The sequence below is a fragment of the Dermacentor albipictus genome, chromosome 6, assembly GCF_038994185.2.
Source record: "Dermacentor albipictus isolate Rhodes 1998 colony chromosome 6, USDA_Dalb.pri_finalv2, whole genome shotgun sequence".
Classification (NCBI taxonomy): Eukaryota; Metazoa; Arthropoda; class Arachnida; order Ixodida; family Ixodidae; genus Dermacentor; species Dermacentor albipictus.
The window spans coordinates 101,133,967-101,154,316 of record NC_091826.1 but is presented as its reverse complement, the minus strand read 5'-3'; the positions used below and the strand labels follow the sequence as shown (position 1 = coordinate 101,154,316).

The window sequence follows — 20,350 nt, the reverse complement described above, 5'->3', positions numbered from 1 at the left end:
CGCCCATCAACCCACCTAATTGCACTGCCCTTACAGCCAACGCCCGGGCAAGCCACAAGAATTTAGCGCGGATCCTCGTGCTTGGAGAATTCGGTCCTTCTTGAGGCATTCCAGCGTCGTCTGGAAATGCGGATTCAAATCGGTGCAGTAACGAGAGCGCGCAGTGCTGCACCGATTTGAATCGGCATTTCCGGGCGACGCTGGAATGCGAATGCAAAACGCGTTCGGCGGTGAGAAGAAAGTCAACGCGAGAGAGAGAACGCGGCGAGGGACGACGACGTCGGGGTTTCCCGCGAGGGCCCTCCGCGAAGCAGCGAGCCAGACTGCGCCACTTTCGCCGACCCACTTCGGGCGACCCGCGGGAAGTGAGCAACCTCCCGGCGGGTGACTGAACCACCTCGCCCGATGGATCGGAACTGCTCCGCCGCGTCGGGATGTCGGCGCGCAAGGAAGGGTTGAGAGCTGCACGGCCCGTAATCGGCGAGAGAGCGCATGCGTAATGCCGCATTCATACGGGTCCCCGCTGTTTTCCTGTCGCCGCGGCAGACAATGCCTCGTGCTGGTGGTTGTGCTTGCGACGAGCCCCCGGAAGGCATCCTCTGTTGCGGCCCTCCTCTTGGCAATCAAATGCGCTCTGTGTTCATTGAAGCATCGGCACTATACGAATGAGGTTAGCTGTTGTCGACGCCGTCATCGTGTATTTGCGTGGACAGAATGCTTTCGAATCTTCTATTGTCAATATCTTCTATTAACCCTATTCAGTGCAGAGTAGTCAGCCGGACAGGTAATCCGGTGAGCCTCTCTGCCTTTCATCTTTTTCTCTCTCTCTCTCTCTCTCTCTCCAGTGTCGGCTTGCTACCATAAGCCAACAAGACGACAAAGCTCTCATGGAAGAGAAAATATTTACACTCTCTGGTGCACCGTCATTGGAGCGCATGCAGCCCTTTTTGAAGACGACAGGCTTACACGACAGCAAGCCTTTGGAGTCACATTGAATGCTGTTGTGTGTGCGCGTGCGTCACTTCTTATAGCTTCTTTTTTTTCCCGTCTTTCCCCCTCCGAAGATGTGGGGCGACAAACAAGATGCAACTTGATCAGCCTGCCACCAGCGAAGCAATATTTGCTATAGCCATGTAAGGAAGCGAGCGGATGGAGCGTACTTCCTGCGTAGTTTTCGCGGACGTCTTCGCAGCGTTTATCTTAGTCTGCGTAACGAGTGCGCCGTGATGCGGTCTGTAATGTGCTTCGTGTGGTTACTGCGACTACGGCAGACTGACGCTAAGCACGCACGCTGTAACCTCCGTCTTGAACCGAAGTTGTGTCATGCGAGCGTGCGTGTTCGACTGCTGGGCGTAATACTTGTGCAAAGCACCCCCTTCTTTCCACTCACCCTCCCACATCTATCCTCCCGACACTACCAAGTCGTTATCAATGCATTTATTTATATTTATTTTTATTTATAAATAATGCGTTCTTCTGCTAGACCTTAGCAGCGTGGTGGACGTGTAACTAAACAGAAAAGGGACAAGAACGGGTGAACTACATACATATTAGGACACGTTATTATGAGCGACATTAAAGGTACCACATAATTGCGGCTTCGCAAATATAAGAACATAGGTTGAAACCTTTTGCATTTTTCAACCACCCGCTGCGCTTTTACACCTCAGGGCGTGCACGAAAAAAAAAACAAAGATATTAAAATAAATAAAAGTATAATGAGAAGCAAAGCGCTCTTTCCGCCCATAAATCGATTGTCACTCCATCTCTTAGTACATTTCGAAAAATAACATGAGTATCTAGACTCGGAGGCAGGCAGACTGGATAATAAAATGCGCACAAGCGTTAGCCGGTCGTTGCCCAACTTTGTGACGTGTGGCTCTACGCGAAGGCGAATATGCAAGAACTCCGAGAAAAGCGGGGAAATCCCGGCCGCCTACGTCTGGCCCCGACGGTAGCACGCATTTTGTGCGCTACCTTCACTACCCCCTTCCCCCCTCCCTCGTGGCGACCACACATCGCAAGCCACACCCCATTGTCACCTATCTAGTCCGCTCCCAGGCTTATCGGCGGCGCATCGACAAGTTGAAAAGCATGGAACGCGATCGAAATGTACCCAAAATGTTTTTTTAGAGTGTCAAAAATATTCACAGGGTCTCTTATGTTACCCTAAGACGTCTTGAACGCGAAAGCCCAAGTGCCGATGCATTGAGAATGGACACGTGACGTACACATGCCTCTTAATTCGCTTAGTCATCCCTCTTAATTTGCTTACGCATCCTCTTATTTCGCTTAGTTTACTTCACTCAGTTATGCCTCTTAATTCGCTTAGGCATGCACTTCGTTTACTCATCCTATTAATTTAATTAGTTTAATTCTCTTAGTTCTCTTAATTTAGTGATCCGCTTAAATCGCCCAGTCATCAATCTTAATTCTATTGCTTTTACCTCGTCTGAGTCGTACGCTTAATTCGCTTAGCCATCCGCTCAATTCGTTTTATCGTCCTTCTTAATTTGCTTTATTATCCACTTTTATCAGAGTAACCAGTTGGGCTTGTTGGTTGAACATAGTAGAAGGTTACAGCGCGGGAACCGACCGAGACTGCGCTGTATCGACGGAGGCTATGGCGGAACTCCACCGAATTACGAGACTCAGTTACGAGCGACAGGCAAGCTTGTCTTCTCTGGTCTTCTCTGTGACATCGCCATCCTTTCATCGACTAGCACCATACACGTCGCCCTCGTTCTCCAGACATCGCTGCGTTGACGTCTCACAATGTGCATCCGCCTGATTTGGCAGCAGCAGTGTTCGGAAGAGCGTTTGCCTAAATGCTCCTGCATACTGTTACAGATAACCCTGGATCCTAGGACGACACCACTATAAACCGAGAAGCGCACGTTTTCTGAGGCTGCATTTCGACTCCGGTTATCAACTAAGAGTTATCAAGGACGGACGTCACCGGCTGGCATCACCTGGCGTGGCGCTTGCATCGACGCATCTGCTATAAAGCTACGGCATCGCATCCAAGACGGCACTTTGGCAGCAGCAGTGTTCGGAAGAGCGTTTGCCTAAATGCTCCTGCATACTGTTACAGATAACCCTGGATCCTAGGACGACACCACTATAAACCGAGAAGCGCACGTTTTCTGAGGCTGCATTTCGACTCCGGTTATCAACTAAGAGTTATCAAGGACGGACGTCACCGGCTGGCATCACCTGGCGTGGCGCTTGCATCGACGCATCTGCTATAAAGCTACGGCATCGCATCCAAGACGGCACTTTGGCAGCAGCAGTGTTCGGAAGAGCGTTTGCCTAAATGCTCCTGCATACTGTTACAGATAACCCTGGATCCTAGGACGACACCACTATAAACCGAGAAGCGCACGTTTTCTGAGGCTGCATTTCGACTCCGGTTATCAACTAAGAGTTATCAAGGACGGACGTCACCGGCTGGCATCACCTGGCGTGGCGCTTGCATCGACGCATCTGCTATAAAGCTACGGCATCGCATCCAAGACGGCACTTTGGCAGCAGCAGTGTTCGGAAGAGCGTTTGCCTAAATGCTCCTGCATACTGTTACAGGTTAGTGGCTTTTTTGAGGGGGGTGTTATTGTGTTGCTGCCGCTGCTGCTGCCAAAGGAGCGAACCTTGTTTATGTCAGTATGGAGTGTGTTGAGTGTGAACAAGAAATCTTGGATCCCAAAGAGAGTATATCTTGCATGACTTGTAAGCTTTCGTACCATGTAGGAAGCTGCGCAGGAGTGTCGGAGGCAACAATAAAATCTAAGAAATCAACCTACCAGAAATGGAAATGCCCGAAATGTAGGCTACCAACCTCACATGTTAACCAGGATGAGAAAGAAAAAGCACCGTTGACCGTAGAAGATATGTTGGTCGTACTTCAGGAGATTAACCGAAAACTTGATGTTTTGTTGCCACTGAAAGAAACTGTCGATGGTATTGAGCAATCGGTGCAGTTTATGTCCGAACAGATGACAGACCTGTTGACGCGCACAGAACAAAATGAGCGAGATATTAAAGCAATCCAGACTAGGCTCGCAAAAACAGAAATGAACAAAGAGCAGCTTGAATCGCTCAGTGTCCAACTCGATGACCTCGAGTGGCGCAACCGGAAACTGAACTTAGAAATTCATGGTGTACCACAAACGGAAGGCGAAAATCTTTTGTCCAAACTTAATGCTTTGGCTGGTGAAAGTGGATTGCCCCAGCTATCAGAACACGACATCACGGCAATTCATCGATTGCCGGCAAAGCGTGACAAAGTGCCTGGCATCATCTGCCGTTTCGCGAGACAGAGCATGAGGGACAAATGGTGGGCTAGCAGGCGGGAGTTGACCACTGCGGATGCCAATGTTCACATGTTGGAAAACCTGACCAGGCGAAATCGAGAACTGCTGAGGGAAGTGAAAGAATGGGCAAAAACAAATCAGTACAAGTATGTCTGGCACAGCAACGGCAAGATTCTGATAAGAAAGACTGATGGCGCGTCAGCAATGCCAGTGCAGCACTCTTGCGACCTTGGCAAGCTGCAATAAGAAGGGAGAATTGATTTTTTATTTTGTTTCCTGCCAAAAATGCAGACTGTAACAGAAAAGAATTATCTACTCCCAGAGAACTTCAAAGATTACCTTGGCCCGGTTTTCCAGACGTCATTCAAATGTCTTCATATCAATGCTCGATCTGTTAGACGTAAAGAAGCATATTTCGACACTTTCTTTCAACAACTAAATGTTCCCATTGACGCTATCATGATCAGCGAAACTTGGTCTACAAGTGATTATGATGTCTTTCGAATTCCTGGTTATGAGACATTTTTTCTGAATCGTTACGCTGGTATTGGTGGTGGCGTATCCATATCATTTAAGAAGTGGCGGCCTGAAATATTAGAGCGATTCACAGTTTCTGTGAAAGAATATGAAATCTTAACAATGTGTTTGAACAACACTATTTTTGCAGTGTGCTATCGTCCACCAAAGGGTTGCGTAGCCATATTCTTGAATTTTCTTGAAAGCCTGATTTCATTTGCAACCAGTCAGCATTTAAACATTGTCCTTGGTGGTGACCTAAACATTAATATGTTATCGGTTGATGCATCCCAAATGAGTTTAGATTTATTGATTAGAACACATGGACTTCTGAATGCAATCAAAATGCCAACGCGTGTTACGATCACATCTTCATCGCTGATCGATTTGTTTATCACTAACCATGACCCTAGTATGATCACATCTGGAGTAATAATTTCTGACATCAGCGATCACTTGCCAATATTTATGTGTGTTAAAAACATGTCTAAAAAGAAACGTAGTTCAACATATTCTTTCCAACTTATATCTGAAAAAACACTGTCGACATTTAGAAACTCGGTAGAAAAGAACAACTGGAGGCCTGTCCTTTTAGAAAATGACGCCAATAATGCTTACGAGGCATTCTTAGGTATTCTGAAGCCGATTTACGAGGCCTGTTTCCCAATATTAACAAAAAAACAAAGGCGTCACAGTCGCAAACCATGGGTCACACCGGAGTTGGTGGCAAAGATAAACACAAAGAACATCCTATATCATAAGTTTATTAAATCGAGAGCTGAATGTGATCTGACAGCGTTTAAAAAATATCGAAACCGCTTGAATACTGAGCTCAAGAAAGCCAGAAACGCCTATTACACAAATCAATTCACGTCAACTTGTGGTCGTGTCGACATTATGTGGAAGCGGCTAAACGCAATTTTGGGGAGAAATAGCAAATCAGGTGAATTAAATATGCTAAATATCGATGGTGTAAGTATAACTGGAAAAGAATTAGCAGATACGTTTAATACGCACTTTATTTGCGCTTCTAGAAATCAAGTCCCGCATAACAATCTCAGTGATGTCGTTCATATAAGCGACACTATATTTCTCAAACCGGTTGAAGAAGCAGATGTAACGGCAGCCTTCCACGAACTAAACAATAGCACATCCATTGATATTGATGGCCTCCAGATAAAGCCTATACGGTATATTTTTGACCTTATTTTACCATACATCACGCATATCTTAAACCTTTGTGTCAGTACCGCTGTATTTCCTCGTAAAATGCAGATTGCACGTGTAACAGTTATCTTTAAAAAGGGTGATAAAAACCAGCTCGGGAATTACAGGCCAATATCTATCTTACCCGTGTTTTCTAAGCTACTAGAAAAAGTAATACTTAGAAACTTTTTGCAGTTTGAAGAAAAACACAAAATTATAACAGCAGCTCAGTATGGCTTCCGTAAGCACCGCTCTACTGAACTTGCACTATTAGATCAACGAGAATATATATTGAACGAACTCGAACATAATAGGATAGTCATTGGTATTTTTCTTGATTTTTCGAAGGCATTCGACTTATTAAACCATACAATACTTCTTCGTAAACTTGAGCGTTGTGGCTTCCGCGGCCATGCACTATCGCTTGTGCAGTCATACCTCATGGATCGCAAACAGGCAGTAGCAATAAATGGTCTCCTCTCAGATATGCAATCTGTAGGCTGTGGCGTTCCACAAGGTAGCATTTTGGGTCCATTTCTGTTTAATCTTTACATCAATGACATTGTACATGCAACTCCATTCGTTAAATTTATCATCTATGCTGACGACACCAGTATTTTTCTTGCCGGAGATAATGCAGCCGAACTCACAGATACTGCAAACAATGCACTGAAGCAAATAGAAAACTGGAGTAGCAGAAATGCGTTGCGGATTAACACAGCAAAGACTAAAGTCGTTGTTTTCAGAGGTAGAAACAAGAAGGTCCGTCTCACTAAGAATATATTCCTTCAGTCCGTACCCTTAGAAGTTGTGCCTTCATTTAAAACATTAGGTATATTATTTAATGAAAGAATGTCATGGGATGATCATGTTAGCTTTGTAACAAATAAATGTTCACGTATTATTGGTCTTCTTTACAAGAACCGTGAGATACTACCGCGAAATGTAATGCTAATGCTATATAATTCATTGATACAATCGCATTTCAGCTATTGCCATTTAACCTGGGGTGCAACAACAGCAGGCAATCTTCAGAAACTACACTTGTTACAGAAAAAATTTCTAAGAATTGTTGAAAATGTTCCGCATACCTACCATACGGCCGCACTTTTCTTAAAGTATAACTTACTACCAATTACTAAACTTTACGACTATCGTCTGAGCAAGTGTGTGAAAAACGAGGTGTTGAAGAACATATCTTTTCTATCAAAATTAGCTGGTTTAGAAAAACGAGATGCAATGTACAGCACAAGAAACATAGCACAATGGAACGTAAAAACATACAGAACTTTCTATGGTAATCAAACATTAGAAAATAAACTACCACGACTTCTTAACAAACTCGCACAAAACGATATTGATCTCCAAAACACAACACGCCACAAACTGTTCGAGTATTTTTTACACTACACCTAACCTTTTTTTTTTTTTTTTTTTTCTGTGATTTGTCTACCCAATTCTTCTTTCTTTCACCATCATTGTAAGTTTTCTTTCCAGCCAGGACAATGCTGTTGATTTTATGCTGACTACTGTAACCGGATAACAACTCTGCTATATGTATTTTTTTTTTCCTTTGTTATCTGTATTTCCTGTATTTTCTTTTCTTTTTCGTGTGTGTGAAAAAAAAAGGGAAAGAAAAACAACCACTGTATTGCTGTCAAAGTGGGGGCCCGTGGCCTTGTCAAGCTGTCCAACGGCAGCTTTTACTACGGGTCCCCGCCATCATCTGTACCATGGTGGCAAAATAAAATTTGAATTTGAATTTGAATTTGGTGTTTTCCATTCCGGCATAGCTTGCGAGTGGCGCAATACATAAACATGACAAACGTACGAGAATACAGTTGTGACGTTCGCGATGAAAAAAAAAAGACATTGCATAAGGTTACAAGACGCGCAGCATTCAGTGAAAGTAACCGCAGTTGTACGCGTCGCCGTTAGTTGGGAAGTCTGTAATTACCACATATTTTAACATGCGTGTATGATCTACGTTATTTTCCTCTTGCCTTTCCGTTTCTTACGCCTGAGTAATGCACATGGGACTTTGCGATAGCCGATGCTCTTATCGAACGAGACCTTCCTTCCAATTTTTCTGTTGCATCGGGCACTTTCGATCGATTCCAATTGTGTTTGAGCGCGATCAAAAGCGCCCCGTGTAACCGGCGCACGAAACACTGAAGCGGAGGTGAACACCACGTGCTTGGTAGAACTGCCCGCGCTTCATCCACGCTTGGCAAGTCCGACGCTCTCGCTCCCATAGCGGACCTACTAGTGAAAATGGCGATATATCAGGGTACGATGTCGCAAGTCCCGAGCCGTCCCCGTGTTTTATTTTCGCCTTGATTCGTTCTCCTCGCTACCAGTTAATATGGTTTCGCAGTGCCGGCGCCCACCTCCTCCATTCTGGTAGGCGAGGTAGGGGAAGCGCCACACGTTGCCGATGCCCACGGAGAGGCCCACGCAGGAGAGCAGGAACTCCCAGCGGCTGCCCCAGTTGCCTCGCGACGTCACCGACTCCGCACGCTCCCTGGGGGGCGGGTGAGGCGCGAACTCGTCGTCGTCGCCATCTTGGCTCTTGTTCGCCGTCACCGTGGTAGGCTGCTGGTGGGCCGCCGCGTCGTAGCCGTTCAGGTGCACCGGAGTCAACGTCAGAGATCCCGAACTCTGCGTGAATGCGGAGGATGCGAAGCTCAAAGTTAGAGTGACGTAGAGGAAAAGAAAAGAACGGAGTGCTAAAGTACCCGCACTGCTAAGAACGTAAGAGCACGCGACCTTGTACAAGCCAATGATGACGAGGCTATCTTTGACAAAGAAAGGTGCCCCTATCGAGACGTCCAGCAGCCTGTCTGAGGCACTCCACCCCTATTTGTACAACTTCTATCCCACAGTGCGTTTCCACTTGTCGGCCGTTGACTTTTTTGGGGGGAATGGGGAATGGTAAAGGAATGTAAAGAAGACGGATTAAAAGACGACGTGAGATGAGCGCTGAGCGAAAAGTTTATTTTCCTGCACGTGTATGTGTTGCTGTGTCGCCATGCTTTACTATTCCTAACGCTGAACCAACAAGCCCAATCTCTATCCCCTGCAAACACGTCTTACCATACCAATTAGTAATTCATTTGCGGAACTATACACAACTGACCACTCCATCCAAAATTTCAATGACGTCAGTCTTGGCTGTGCATTGGGTTAGCAGCACTAAATCAGATTGTTGAAGCATCAAATTCAGCGTATCAGAAATAATACGTTGGGCTTTGTGGGGTTAAAACACTAAGTGGCGTTTCGATCTGTCATTGACATGGCAGAAGTTCCAGTCGAATACACGAGACAAGAATAGCCCCTCCAAACAGATGGACAGTGAGTTTGGGCCCCCTTTTTGCATTGATAGAGAGTGATTGTGGACCCCCCTGGGCCCGTGGACCACCACGTGGTCCCACGCTACGTCTAGACTCTCATGTTCTTTTTGTTCAGGATGTCGGCAGCCCGAGCCACCACAGCAAGCTACGATATGGGATCCGTACAGGAAAGCAGGACCTCCCAGTACTCCCAGCTTTAGATGGCGAAAACCGAAAAGGCCCGAAAAGCCGAAAAGGACAACCGAAAAGGCCCCTGCAAGACATGTATGCGTCGGAAGCACAGCCTACGACAGATATTGTGCAGGTCCCGACTCTTCTTGCAGGGCCTTCGGTTTGAACGACGCACAGTATGCGTGTACAATTGATATATGCCTACTTTTGAGGCAACATAGAGCGTAGCGCCATGAGTATCTGAGGCTACGAATCACTGTGTCTGCCTGGTAACGGCTACTTGGGCCTTTGTCAAGCTGTCTTCACAGATTTTAGCCCAGGTAGCCGGAACATCCGGTACTATGGGGTGAATAAGATGAAGTGGTTTGATTTGATTGAGACAGGCTCCGATAGGACTTATTTTATTGCGTAAGCATTCTTTGTCGAATACCCCACGTCCGTCGGGCGAAATTTGTAATGCCTTGTATCAGCAGAAGAAATGCGTGATTAGCGACGACCTTGATTTGTTATGATAATATAAATGTAGATTATCGGTACCTTTATACGCGATAAGCAACAAGGTAACGCATACTTGGAAAACTCAGGTGGAGTTTCTCCATTTTTTTTTCTTTTTCCGTTTTTCATAGCTTCATTGCGCAATCTTTCAGCGCGCAGGAAGCTTCATAAAAGCCTGTCTCGGACCATGCCGAATTCTTCTTCAACTGCGAATTTGTGTTTCTCACGAACCCGCGTGGGTTTCCTTTGTAGCGCCGTGCAGTGAGTTAGCTGGATGGCTGTTTTTTTTTTACCTTTTATACACCCTTCGCAATTAAATACGATTTTTTTTACGCAGGACGTGACGCAGATGTATATCTCAGTGTCGTTGAACAGCGCAGCCATTTATGAATGCCTAGTGCACGTAGCACTTCTGATGTCCACACTTTCCCGGAAGTGCTGCAATATGGAGAAAGTTCCTCGTACGTGAAGACAAATTCATGTGCAAGCCGAAGGCCACAGTGAGTGTCGAAATTTTGCAGTCAGTGCCTCCGAACCTTTGTCTAGGCTGTACCACAGTACGACAGGCCGGTTCACCCGGTGACGTGTGTGGACTTGCACCATCCATCGAAGCTACTCATCCCCGTTCGTTGAAGCTCGTCTTCATTTTTTTTTTTGCACAGCCCGCAAACTGAACGGCGAACTTGCGGTATATTTGCATTCATTTCCTTGAAGAAAGGCGACCACGGATTGAATTTAATGTGGCGGGATATCGTACAACGCTGAACTACGCACACTTCCTTCACAACGCACACCGATAAAGGACGTCGCAGAGTGGACCGCAAATGCAGTCATATCAGTGGGCGCCTGGAAGCAAGTGGTTAAACTACCTCGTAAATATGCCTGCGACTCCGATCGAGTGGGTGTTTTGCTAATATTATCAACAGAAGCTCTCTCTTCAGCACACGAGATAACTATATACATGCAAGAGAGGAACAAGGTTGGGGCGTGAGCGGAGTGCAGAAAAACAACGTCTGTGTGCATAGTTAGCTTGGCTTCGCTATATTTGACAGGCACCTTGGCACGGCCGGTTACAGGAAGTACGCCCACTATCAGACAACGGTCGTTTCCAACGTTGGTCACTGAGCTTGAACAATGACTGGCCTCAGCAAAGATATACACCCTATATTCAGACACGGTGCGTGGCTACTCCACAATCATTTTTAACCATAATAAGGATAGCGCTCTGAAGTGTGTTGTTAAGTCCTAACACGTATACCTGATAGTTCTTATAATATGATAAGTTGGTAACGCGCCTTGGGACGTTAATGTGGGCATTGATAAGAGTGCAGACATACCGTGGACGGTATAGTGGTCTATGTATACGGGAACATCAATGCTGCTTGCGACTCCTCGTGACACTGACATTAAGTACAAGTCGCCAAAATCTGTTTTCTTCTTTTTTTATGTATGAAGCGGTCTCTTTGGAGATCGAAATGCAGAAAAGCCTTCGTGATCATTGCGCAAGACTGCAAGCAAGTGCACCGCCTGCAGACAAGTGCAATGAACTTGTCTGCAGGCAGTGCAGACAAGAGGATTTTTGTTGTTGACAGGCGGTACAGACAAGCGCAGACATTTTTGATGCTGATTACTGCAACAAAAAGTCTGCCCTCCTTGTTTAAGCGCAGCATCGCAGGGTGTCCCTATGCCAGCTGCTCGCCCCCTGGCCTTCGGCTACAGCAGTAAAAGTATTCACTGGTGTAACTGACCGCCTCCGTAACTTGCTATGAATTTCAGCATCAGCAATATAACGATTTAATGAACCACGCGCGTGTAATTACTATATCTGTTCAGCAATTCAATTCAATGCGGCTTTCTGTTTTTACACGAAACATACTCGAAAGGGATATGGGCTAAAAGCTGACTCGCCAGCATGAGTAAAACCACAAATATTTACAAGGCAGTTACACACAACGCGTACGTGAACGTGAACATTTCAAAGCCACTGTACGCGTAACAATCAGAAGGTACATCGCAGATTAGACAGTTATAATTGTTATATTAACAAAGGACTGTTATAACTATACAAAGCTTATCATTCGCATATTACGCCACATATCCCAGACGATGTATGCCTAAATATGTCGAAATAATAATACAAATAATTCTTTAGGTTGTGGCAATGGGGCGCAAGCTCCTCGAGGGAGAAGCCACAGTTTTCTTCGCACCACTCAACTTCCATAGGGCTACGTAAAAACAAATCACGTACAGAAAAAAGATTTGCACTCGCGGGTGTTTAACGGCAACCAGCTACAGTATCATGTAGACAGGGTTGCATCGTTCAACGGCACGTGTTTTTCAAACGGCGCTGCATGATAATAAGATTCAAAGGACCGCATAGTCAGCTCGTAATGTACTGCCGTATCTATTCCGTAGCTGATCACCCTTCCTTGAGAGTCTATTGTTTGGCCGAGCAATCGACATTCCCGAGTGGCTTCGAGATGCGAAGCTCAGCTGTCAAACCGCAAGTCGATAAGATGATTGACGCAAATAGCGCCGATTCGTGACGCATTCGGCGGACGTGAACGCCCGAACGAAAACGGCGGTCTGCTTGAAACTCAGGGAAATCGAGAGCCCGGTACGCCGCCCTGGTTTGCTGTGGTAATAACCAGCGCCATTTCTACACTTTTTTTATAGTTAATAAAGAAAGAAGAGAGAGAGGAAAAAGGCAAAGGAAGGACAGGGAGGTTAATCAGAAGTTATCTCCGGTTGGCTACCCCGTACTGGGGGAGGGGCAAAAGAACGCAATAGGTGAAAGAGAGAAAAAGATTTTAAATAAAGAAGAAAAATAAAATAACGTACAACCTTATTGCGCTGGATGCCGCAAAATACCATGCGCGCTATTCAGGAAAGAATAAACCAGAAGAAGAAAGCGGGGAGAAACAAGCATTGCACGTTGCACAAACACAACTAACAAGCATACAAACAATGCATAGAAATACACGGTAAATTGCCGCGCGACGGGCCGGTCGAGGCACTTTGCGTGTATTCTCACGCTCGGAAAAACACTTTTATGTAGCACGTATCGAGCGACAGAAAGCTGTATCGGGAGTTCTTCTTGCTCTACAATTTTCTCATTGACACCTTTCATCTCAATATATTATTTCTGAAGTTGAATAATTAAGTAAGACTAATTATCTAGTTAGGTGGAATGAGAGGTGGAATGTGAGGTGGAATGGCTCAAGTTACGTGGGATACCCGTATACTTACATGCATGTGATTCGTAGGATGCACAATGATTGTATGAATGTTTTGCGTTTTGCTATTTCCACATGGTCTTTTTTTTTCCTTTATTACCCAAGTAGTGTTTCGAGCTTCGGAATAGCTGGTTCTAAGGAGACCTATACCTTGTCATGTTCCTTCGCTTATTAATAAATAATAGTATCGCCATGCAGGCACCGGCAGTACCCGCAGCAAGCTCCAGTGAGTAGGGCAGTCTCCTATCACACACAAAGGGTGCTCTATCCACCCAAAACATTTCAGGTGCAGCATGCGTGCTCGCCCAAAAAATTGACCACGGAAATACAGCGACATGTATGCGCTTATAAGAAATGAGTACAGCGCAGAGCCTACGCACGAGGAAAAAATCGTTCATAATTGTCAAGGGCGCCGACGGCATGTCTCTGCTAGTCAGAGCATGACAATAGCCGAAACAATTTGCTCACTGTGAGAGAACGCCTGTCAAAACGATGTGGCCAAGGTCACGCGGGTGGACCCGCCTGCTGGTGATATTCAAGGTATTGTATCATGACATGCTCCACTGCGGCGTCGGCGTTGGCCGCCGAAACTACAATCGGGAGGCTTCTTTCTCTGACGCGGCACAAAAGGTGAGGCGTGTAAGCTGCGTGTGAAATGCACGAGATGGGTAAACGTGTCGAACGTGCGGTCTGTCTTTAGCTTGGCTGGAAACCGCAGGAGCACCTCAACGCTGAGCAGCAGCGATGGCTGCCTGTTCTTGAGGCGGTATGTCAAGGGGAAAGCTTATGCCACAGTTTGCGCGAAACAATCTTTGTATCTGACACGTAAAATTGCTACGCCGCTCGTTGCGTTCTCCATACTGTCCTGAGGTTCGCCGCCTCCTTCGCCGGTGAGTTTAGCTCGCGCTTTTTTTTTCGCAATACGTCACCTTAGTACGGCGTGCGCTATTAAAAACAGACCTGATACCTGTGTTATTTATGAAGCTTCCAACCTTTTCCTATGCAGTTACAACTTCCCATTTCAGTCGCTCAGCCAGTACATTCAACACAAGACAAGCAAACGAACAGCTAGCTATTCCACAAGACGAACTTTACGAAAACAACATCCTCATCATCATCCTCATCATCACCAGCAGCAGCAGCAGTAAAAACAACTATAGCAGCGCCCTTTTAATAATAAACAGTTGTTTATAAACAAAACGGAAACAAGTAAAGGAAGGAAAAGACAGAACAAAAATTAATGTTTAGACACACCTCATTAGTCACACTTCAACCAAATGCCCAAAGACGCGACACAATCAGGTATTTATTCATTGAAAATCCGCTTCTGGGCTACACGACAATTTCCATCAAAAGTTATGTAGAAGTCACGAGCAAAACTACCGCCTTATTCGCAAGATTACTTTTTTTTTCTTGCTGTGTTTTCTTGCGATTTATCGATGCCTCGGATGGGATACTAACACTCGGTAGCGAAGAACAATGCTATCTCCGCCGACCCTCGTGAGACCCCAGTCACTGGAATCAATGGCAGGCAGAAACCAGAGCGAGATCTTGAAACCGGCTGGCCACTCGAAGAGTAGCCTAAATTGCTCTACAAATGGGAAACAAAAGACTGAACTTGGCTGGTCAAGCGGAGCAGCGCGTCATAAACGATTGCGTGTTAACAGTTGCGACATCCACCTGACGACGATAAACAATTGCCACCGTTCGTGCGATAGGCACCAGTGCCAGAAGAGATAGCGCGCGTAAAGGGGGACGCAGCTCTTCGAGACCCTCGTGACCCGCATTCCCGTGAGATACAATTTAGCGGTGAAAGTGATCGCAGCGAACCGCTGCCTCTTTGTTTCGTATTTGTTTTTGTTCTTTTGTTTTTCGACTTGTCCGCGTGAACTGAAGTACTGAAGAGTCCGCGGAAATTATGCCTCCCAGGTTACAAATAGGGCAGCCGGACGCCAGCAAAAGCATCAATTACTTGTTTAACGCTACTTTGTTTAGTTCAGTTACCTTGCTTTTGTTGTGGATTTAACTGGGTTAGTAATTGTAATATTACCCGCCGCGGTTGCTCAGTGGCTATGGTGTTAGGCTGCTGAGCACGAGGTGGCGGGATCGAATCCCGGCCGCGGCGGCCGCATTTCGATGGGGGCGAAATGCGAAAACACCCGTGTACTTAGCTTTAGGTGCACGTTAAAGAACCCCAGGTGGTCGAAATTTCCGGAGTCCTCCACTACGGCGTGCCTCATAATCAGAAAGTGGTTTTGGCACGTAAAACTCCATAATTTAATTTTTAATTGTAATATTCCTCCTGCCACCTGGTCGTGCATAGGGTAAATCATTGTCTTAGTAAATGAATCTGTTGTCGATCTCGAGCCCGCCGCAGTGGCTTAGCGGCTGTTGGTGTTGCCCTGCTATGCACGAGGTCACGGGATCGAATCCAGGCCGCGGCGGCCACATCTCAATGGGGGCGAAATGCGAAAACGCCCTTGTCCCGTGCATTGGAGGCGCGTTGTAGGTCCCCTGTTCATCAAAATTAATCCGGAGTCCCCACTAAGGCGTGCCTCGTAATCAAATCGGAGTTTTGGCACGTAACATCCCGGAATCCAATCCTACTGTTGTCGATGTTGTTTGAGTCTGCTGCCGCTGATGTTGTTGTTGATGATGATGAGACGATGCGCGTCATTTTATGCAGCTCGCAGTTACAGACGATGCTTCTGCTGATTACGTTGTTGTGTTTAATACTTCTGCCGAATGTGATCGTAATGACCTGGTTGTTTTGCGTTTATGAAGAAATTTGAAATACAAACTTTTGCCGCCCTGATGGAGATTTCCCTTTCACGACCTATGTTGATCACAAGCATGCAGTTCCCTAAGATTACAAAAAAAAAAATTCTCGGGTGTTACTTGCTAAAACCACGATCTCATTATATGAGGCACGCTGTAGCGGGGGGAACTCAGGATTATTTGTAGCCACCTGGGATTCTTTGACGCGCACCTTCAGATATATAAGTACAGGAACCTTTCTTGCATTTGGTCCCCATTAACATGCGGCGTGCCATAGCGTCTATACGACTGCGCGGGCACGTACAGTAAGGCCTACGGTTGAGGGGAACACGCAGCCATTTATTATCGCTGAGGGTTGGCACAAAGGCCCAGAGACCAGAATTTTCCTTCTATAAAATGTGCGTCCAGTTGATTACGTCCGTCATTTCGTTCAGATGAAGGCGAAGAAATATACGGGTTATATAGGCGTTTATCATCGCTTAGGTAGTCCACTTAACAGCGGGCCGTATTGTGCAGTTGTTATATTGCTGATCTAGAAAGCTATGCGCGAATGACTTACGCAAAGACACACGGAACATCTCAACGTGTCTGACCAAATAGACCAACGGTTAGTCCACCTGAAATGTATATCACTGCTTACGGCGTTAGAGCGGCGGCGAGAAGTAAAGGAAATTATCTATGTTACGTCAGCGGCCACTAAGCTGCGGACACCGCACCTAAAGATGTACGTGATTGACGTGGATGCGGGGGCAATGCGTAAAGGCACTGTCCGCTCCGCACAGCACTGGAAGAGCTCCCCGGAAGGGAAAGCGTCGGCGTCTGTACGATGATGCATTTTGTGTACACGGCGTTTTGCGCTACACAACACGAATCGTCGAGAAGGGTTTTTTCTCCCCACGACAACTCATCTTACGGGGAAGGCAGCACGCGCGAAATGTCGCAGCTGGGCCAGCATTTAACGCAATCGTTAAAGCGTATACTGAGGCGTCGATTTAAAGAAGCGAGGCGACCTTTATCCGCACTCCCAGAAGAATAAAGAAAAAACAAAAACAAAAGAGAGACCGTAATCTGCAGTTTGCGACAAGTGACTTCATTTTCCCTCTCGACAATTTGCGCTGCCTCTTAAGGAAGTCGTATGCACTGTCTTCAGTAAATAAGGTGCAGTTGGAATATATATTCAACCCCGACAATCATTCATCTGTGTTTATGGTGATCGTTCCTTATTGTGCGCACGATCTGTATGCTTCCGCTGCGCGCAACTGTGTCTCCATGAACGCCCGATGCGACTAATAGTTATGATTCAAAACTTTTCGTGCAGTGGAGAACATGCTTCCCTTCGAGATGTCCAAAGGATGTCATAAATTGCATGGAGCTTTTTAAATTAGGTGCATAACTAAATGACGTCAAAATAAGCCCCCTGGACCAGGTAAGAACAGTATACGTTATAAGCAATAAGAGGCACGCCACAAGTGTGATATCTTGGCTATTTCTTGCTAAAATCTATCACGTGGCACTCGGTCGGACATTAATGCCATTTAAGGCGAAGAACGCCGGTTAAATTCAAATTGCCGGAAGCTTCAAGGTTGGAACACTCGTGTTTTGAGGCTGCAGTTCACGTTAGGCAATCATATCAAAAGAAACAGGCATGATAAAAAACACCGATGCATCAGAATTCGAAAAAACAAGAACAATAAAAGAAAAAGAAATAAAATGTCTCGTCCCCTCAAAATCCGGTTCGCTACAAAATGCCACAGCGCTCAATGTTTTTAATCTATAGCAAGATTCACACAGATATATAAACACGCGCATGCGGTTCGTACAACGCTTCCACCTGCACGTTCAGGAAATAAGTCTGTATGAGTCGACCACAAAAAAGCAGAACATCTGCGGCACCCTCACCACGAAGCCTAGTATTCGCATTTATTTATTTATTTATTTATTTATTTATTTATTTATTTATTTATTTATTTATTCTGTTGGCCCGAGGGTCGCTACAGGGTGGGTAAACTAAACACTAGAATGTGATACAACACATGAATAAGAGACAGTATTTTAACCGAACATAATATAAGAGCAATCATAAACAGATCAAAATGTGCGAAAAGAAATCCAGTGCATAATATTCTACAGAGCAAATCCCATGCGACACCAGTCGGGAGCCAAAAAAAAAGATTAAAACATTGACAAGCTATCACATGCATAGTGCATGTGAAATCTTGTCAATTGCGCATTAGAGCAGCAATGCACGCAACAACACGCATCATCGAAACTTCAAATTCAAGAACATCCGTTGACGTTATATATGAAGAGCTGCGGGCAGTCCGACGTCGCGCCGAGAGGAAATACAGGCGAACTAAATTGACATCAGACTTGAGGACGTCACGCCGTGTGCAAAAGAAAATTCAAAGATACTTAGACAAGCTCGACAGGCAACGTTGGAGGTCATTTTGCACCAGCCTGGACCCAAGAAAACCGTTGTCCACAATATGGCATGTTGTACGAGCACTACCATCTCCTCCACAACAGCTACGTCCCTTCCGAGCTTTGGCTATCATCCAGACGCGCAGTGAGAAGGAAATCGCGGAAGATTTCTGCATACACCTCTCTGGATCTACAACATCGGTAGCTTCAGTGCTCAGGTGTGCTCCTCCAACAATGGACGATCGCCTCGACCTCCCATTCACGCTGCAAGAGCTACGTGCAGCGATTTCCTCCTCAAGACACTCAAGTGCGCCTGGTCCTGATGGCATTACCTATTCCACCTTGCGCCATCTAGGCCCTCGAGCGACTGAAGAGCTCTTGGCTTTATACAATCTCTCGTGGTCCTCGGGAACTGTGCCTACACATTGGAAGACAAGCAAAATTGTGGCATTATTGAAACCAGGCAAGACACCCCATGCTATGCTTTCCTACAGACCTGTGGCGCTTGCCAGTTGCATAGGTAAAACCATGGAACGCATCGTTTTGACGCGCCTGGAGTGGTTTTTGGAGAAGCGTAATATATATCCAGACGCAATGACAGGTTTCCGAAAGGGTAGGTCGTCAATAGACAGCGTCATTGACCTAGTAGCAACTGTTGAACATCAGAAACGTCGCCGTCGATTAACGGCGGCTGTCTTTCTAGATATCAAGGGTGCTTTTGACAACGTTCTCCATGATGCCATTTTAAATGCCCTAGAAGAATGTGGCGTCGGGGGACGTATGCATCAATGGATAGCCAGCTATCTTCAAGAGAGAACGATATTCATGACAACTCCAGACGGGGAATTAAAGAACCACCCCGTCTATCGTGCAGTGCCTCAAGGAGGTGTATTGAGCCCAACCTTATTTAATATCGTTCTCATCGGACTGATCAAAGAACACGCAGGCGCAGTCTCGGTCTCTGTGTATGCAGACGACATCTGTATATGGACCACGAGCTTAACGCGCTTACAAGTGCAAACGAAGCTGCAGCGCGCGGTGTCAATAACGTCGACATACCTAAACAGTCGCGGACTGCAGCTTTCACCGGAAAAAAGTGCAACCATGGCATTTACACGAAAGTCAATGGCCTGCTACCCCGTTATGATTGATGGGAAGATTATACCTTCAGTAACCGACTACAAGTTTCTCGGAGTCATCATCGACCGTGACTTATCTTGGTCGAAGCACCTCTCAGGATTAAGAAAAAAACTAGACAGCTTTACTCAGATCATTCGACATATGTCTGGAAAATCATGGGGGCCATCCAAGTCATCTCTTCTGCAGCTCTACCAGGCACTTTTTGTTGGCTACTTCCGCTACAGTGCGCCTGTACTTTTTCGGGTTAGTACAACTGCTGTACGCACACTTGAAAGTGCTCAGGCTCGCGCACTGAGAATTTGCCTAGGACTACCACGATGTGCATCTACTTGGGGCACTATTGCAGAGGCACGTGCATGCCCAGCTCGAGTTTATCTGCAACATGAGCCATTGCGAGTGCATCTAAGGGTACTGACTAGACACAGGAACCATCCACTCACGAACGTCACACGCGTACGGCCTGTCGCCGCCTACTCAGAAGCCGTGTTGTCGCAGCAAGACTTATTGCCGTCGGACTTCGAACCGTATGACATACCCGAAGTTCCACTCTGGACGATGGCAAAGCCAATGGTGAGGCTCTCAATCCCTGGAATAACGAAGAAGTCGAAGATGCCGCTTGCTGGCCTCAAGCATTTCGCGCTATCATACATTGCTTACATGTATGGATATTACGAACATATCTTTACAGATGGTTCGGTGACACAGACCTCATCCGCGGCGGCCT

At 46.1% G+C, this 20,350-nt stretch overlaps 1 protein-coding gene across 2 annotated transcripts in view; it reads right to left on the bottom strand.

Annotated features, from left to right (window-relative positions):
• Positions 1–20,350, bottom strand: part of LOC135913672 (sodium- and chloride-dependent glycine transporter 2-like) — a 151,528-nt gene that overhangs the window by 25,044 nt on the left and 106,134 nt on the right. For both annotated transcript variants that reach the window (XM_065446245.2, XM_065446246.2), the window contains exon 2: positions 8,423–8,693. In XM_065446245.2, the coding sequence (XP_065302317.2) occupies positions 8,423–8,693 (271 nt within the window). The remainder of the gene's footprint in view (positions 1–8,422; positions 8,694–20,350) is intronic.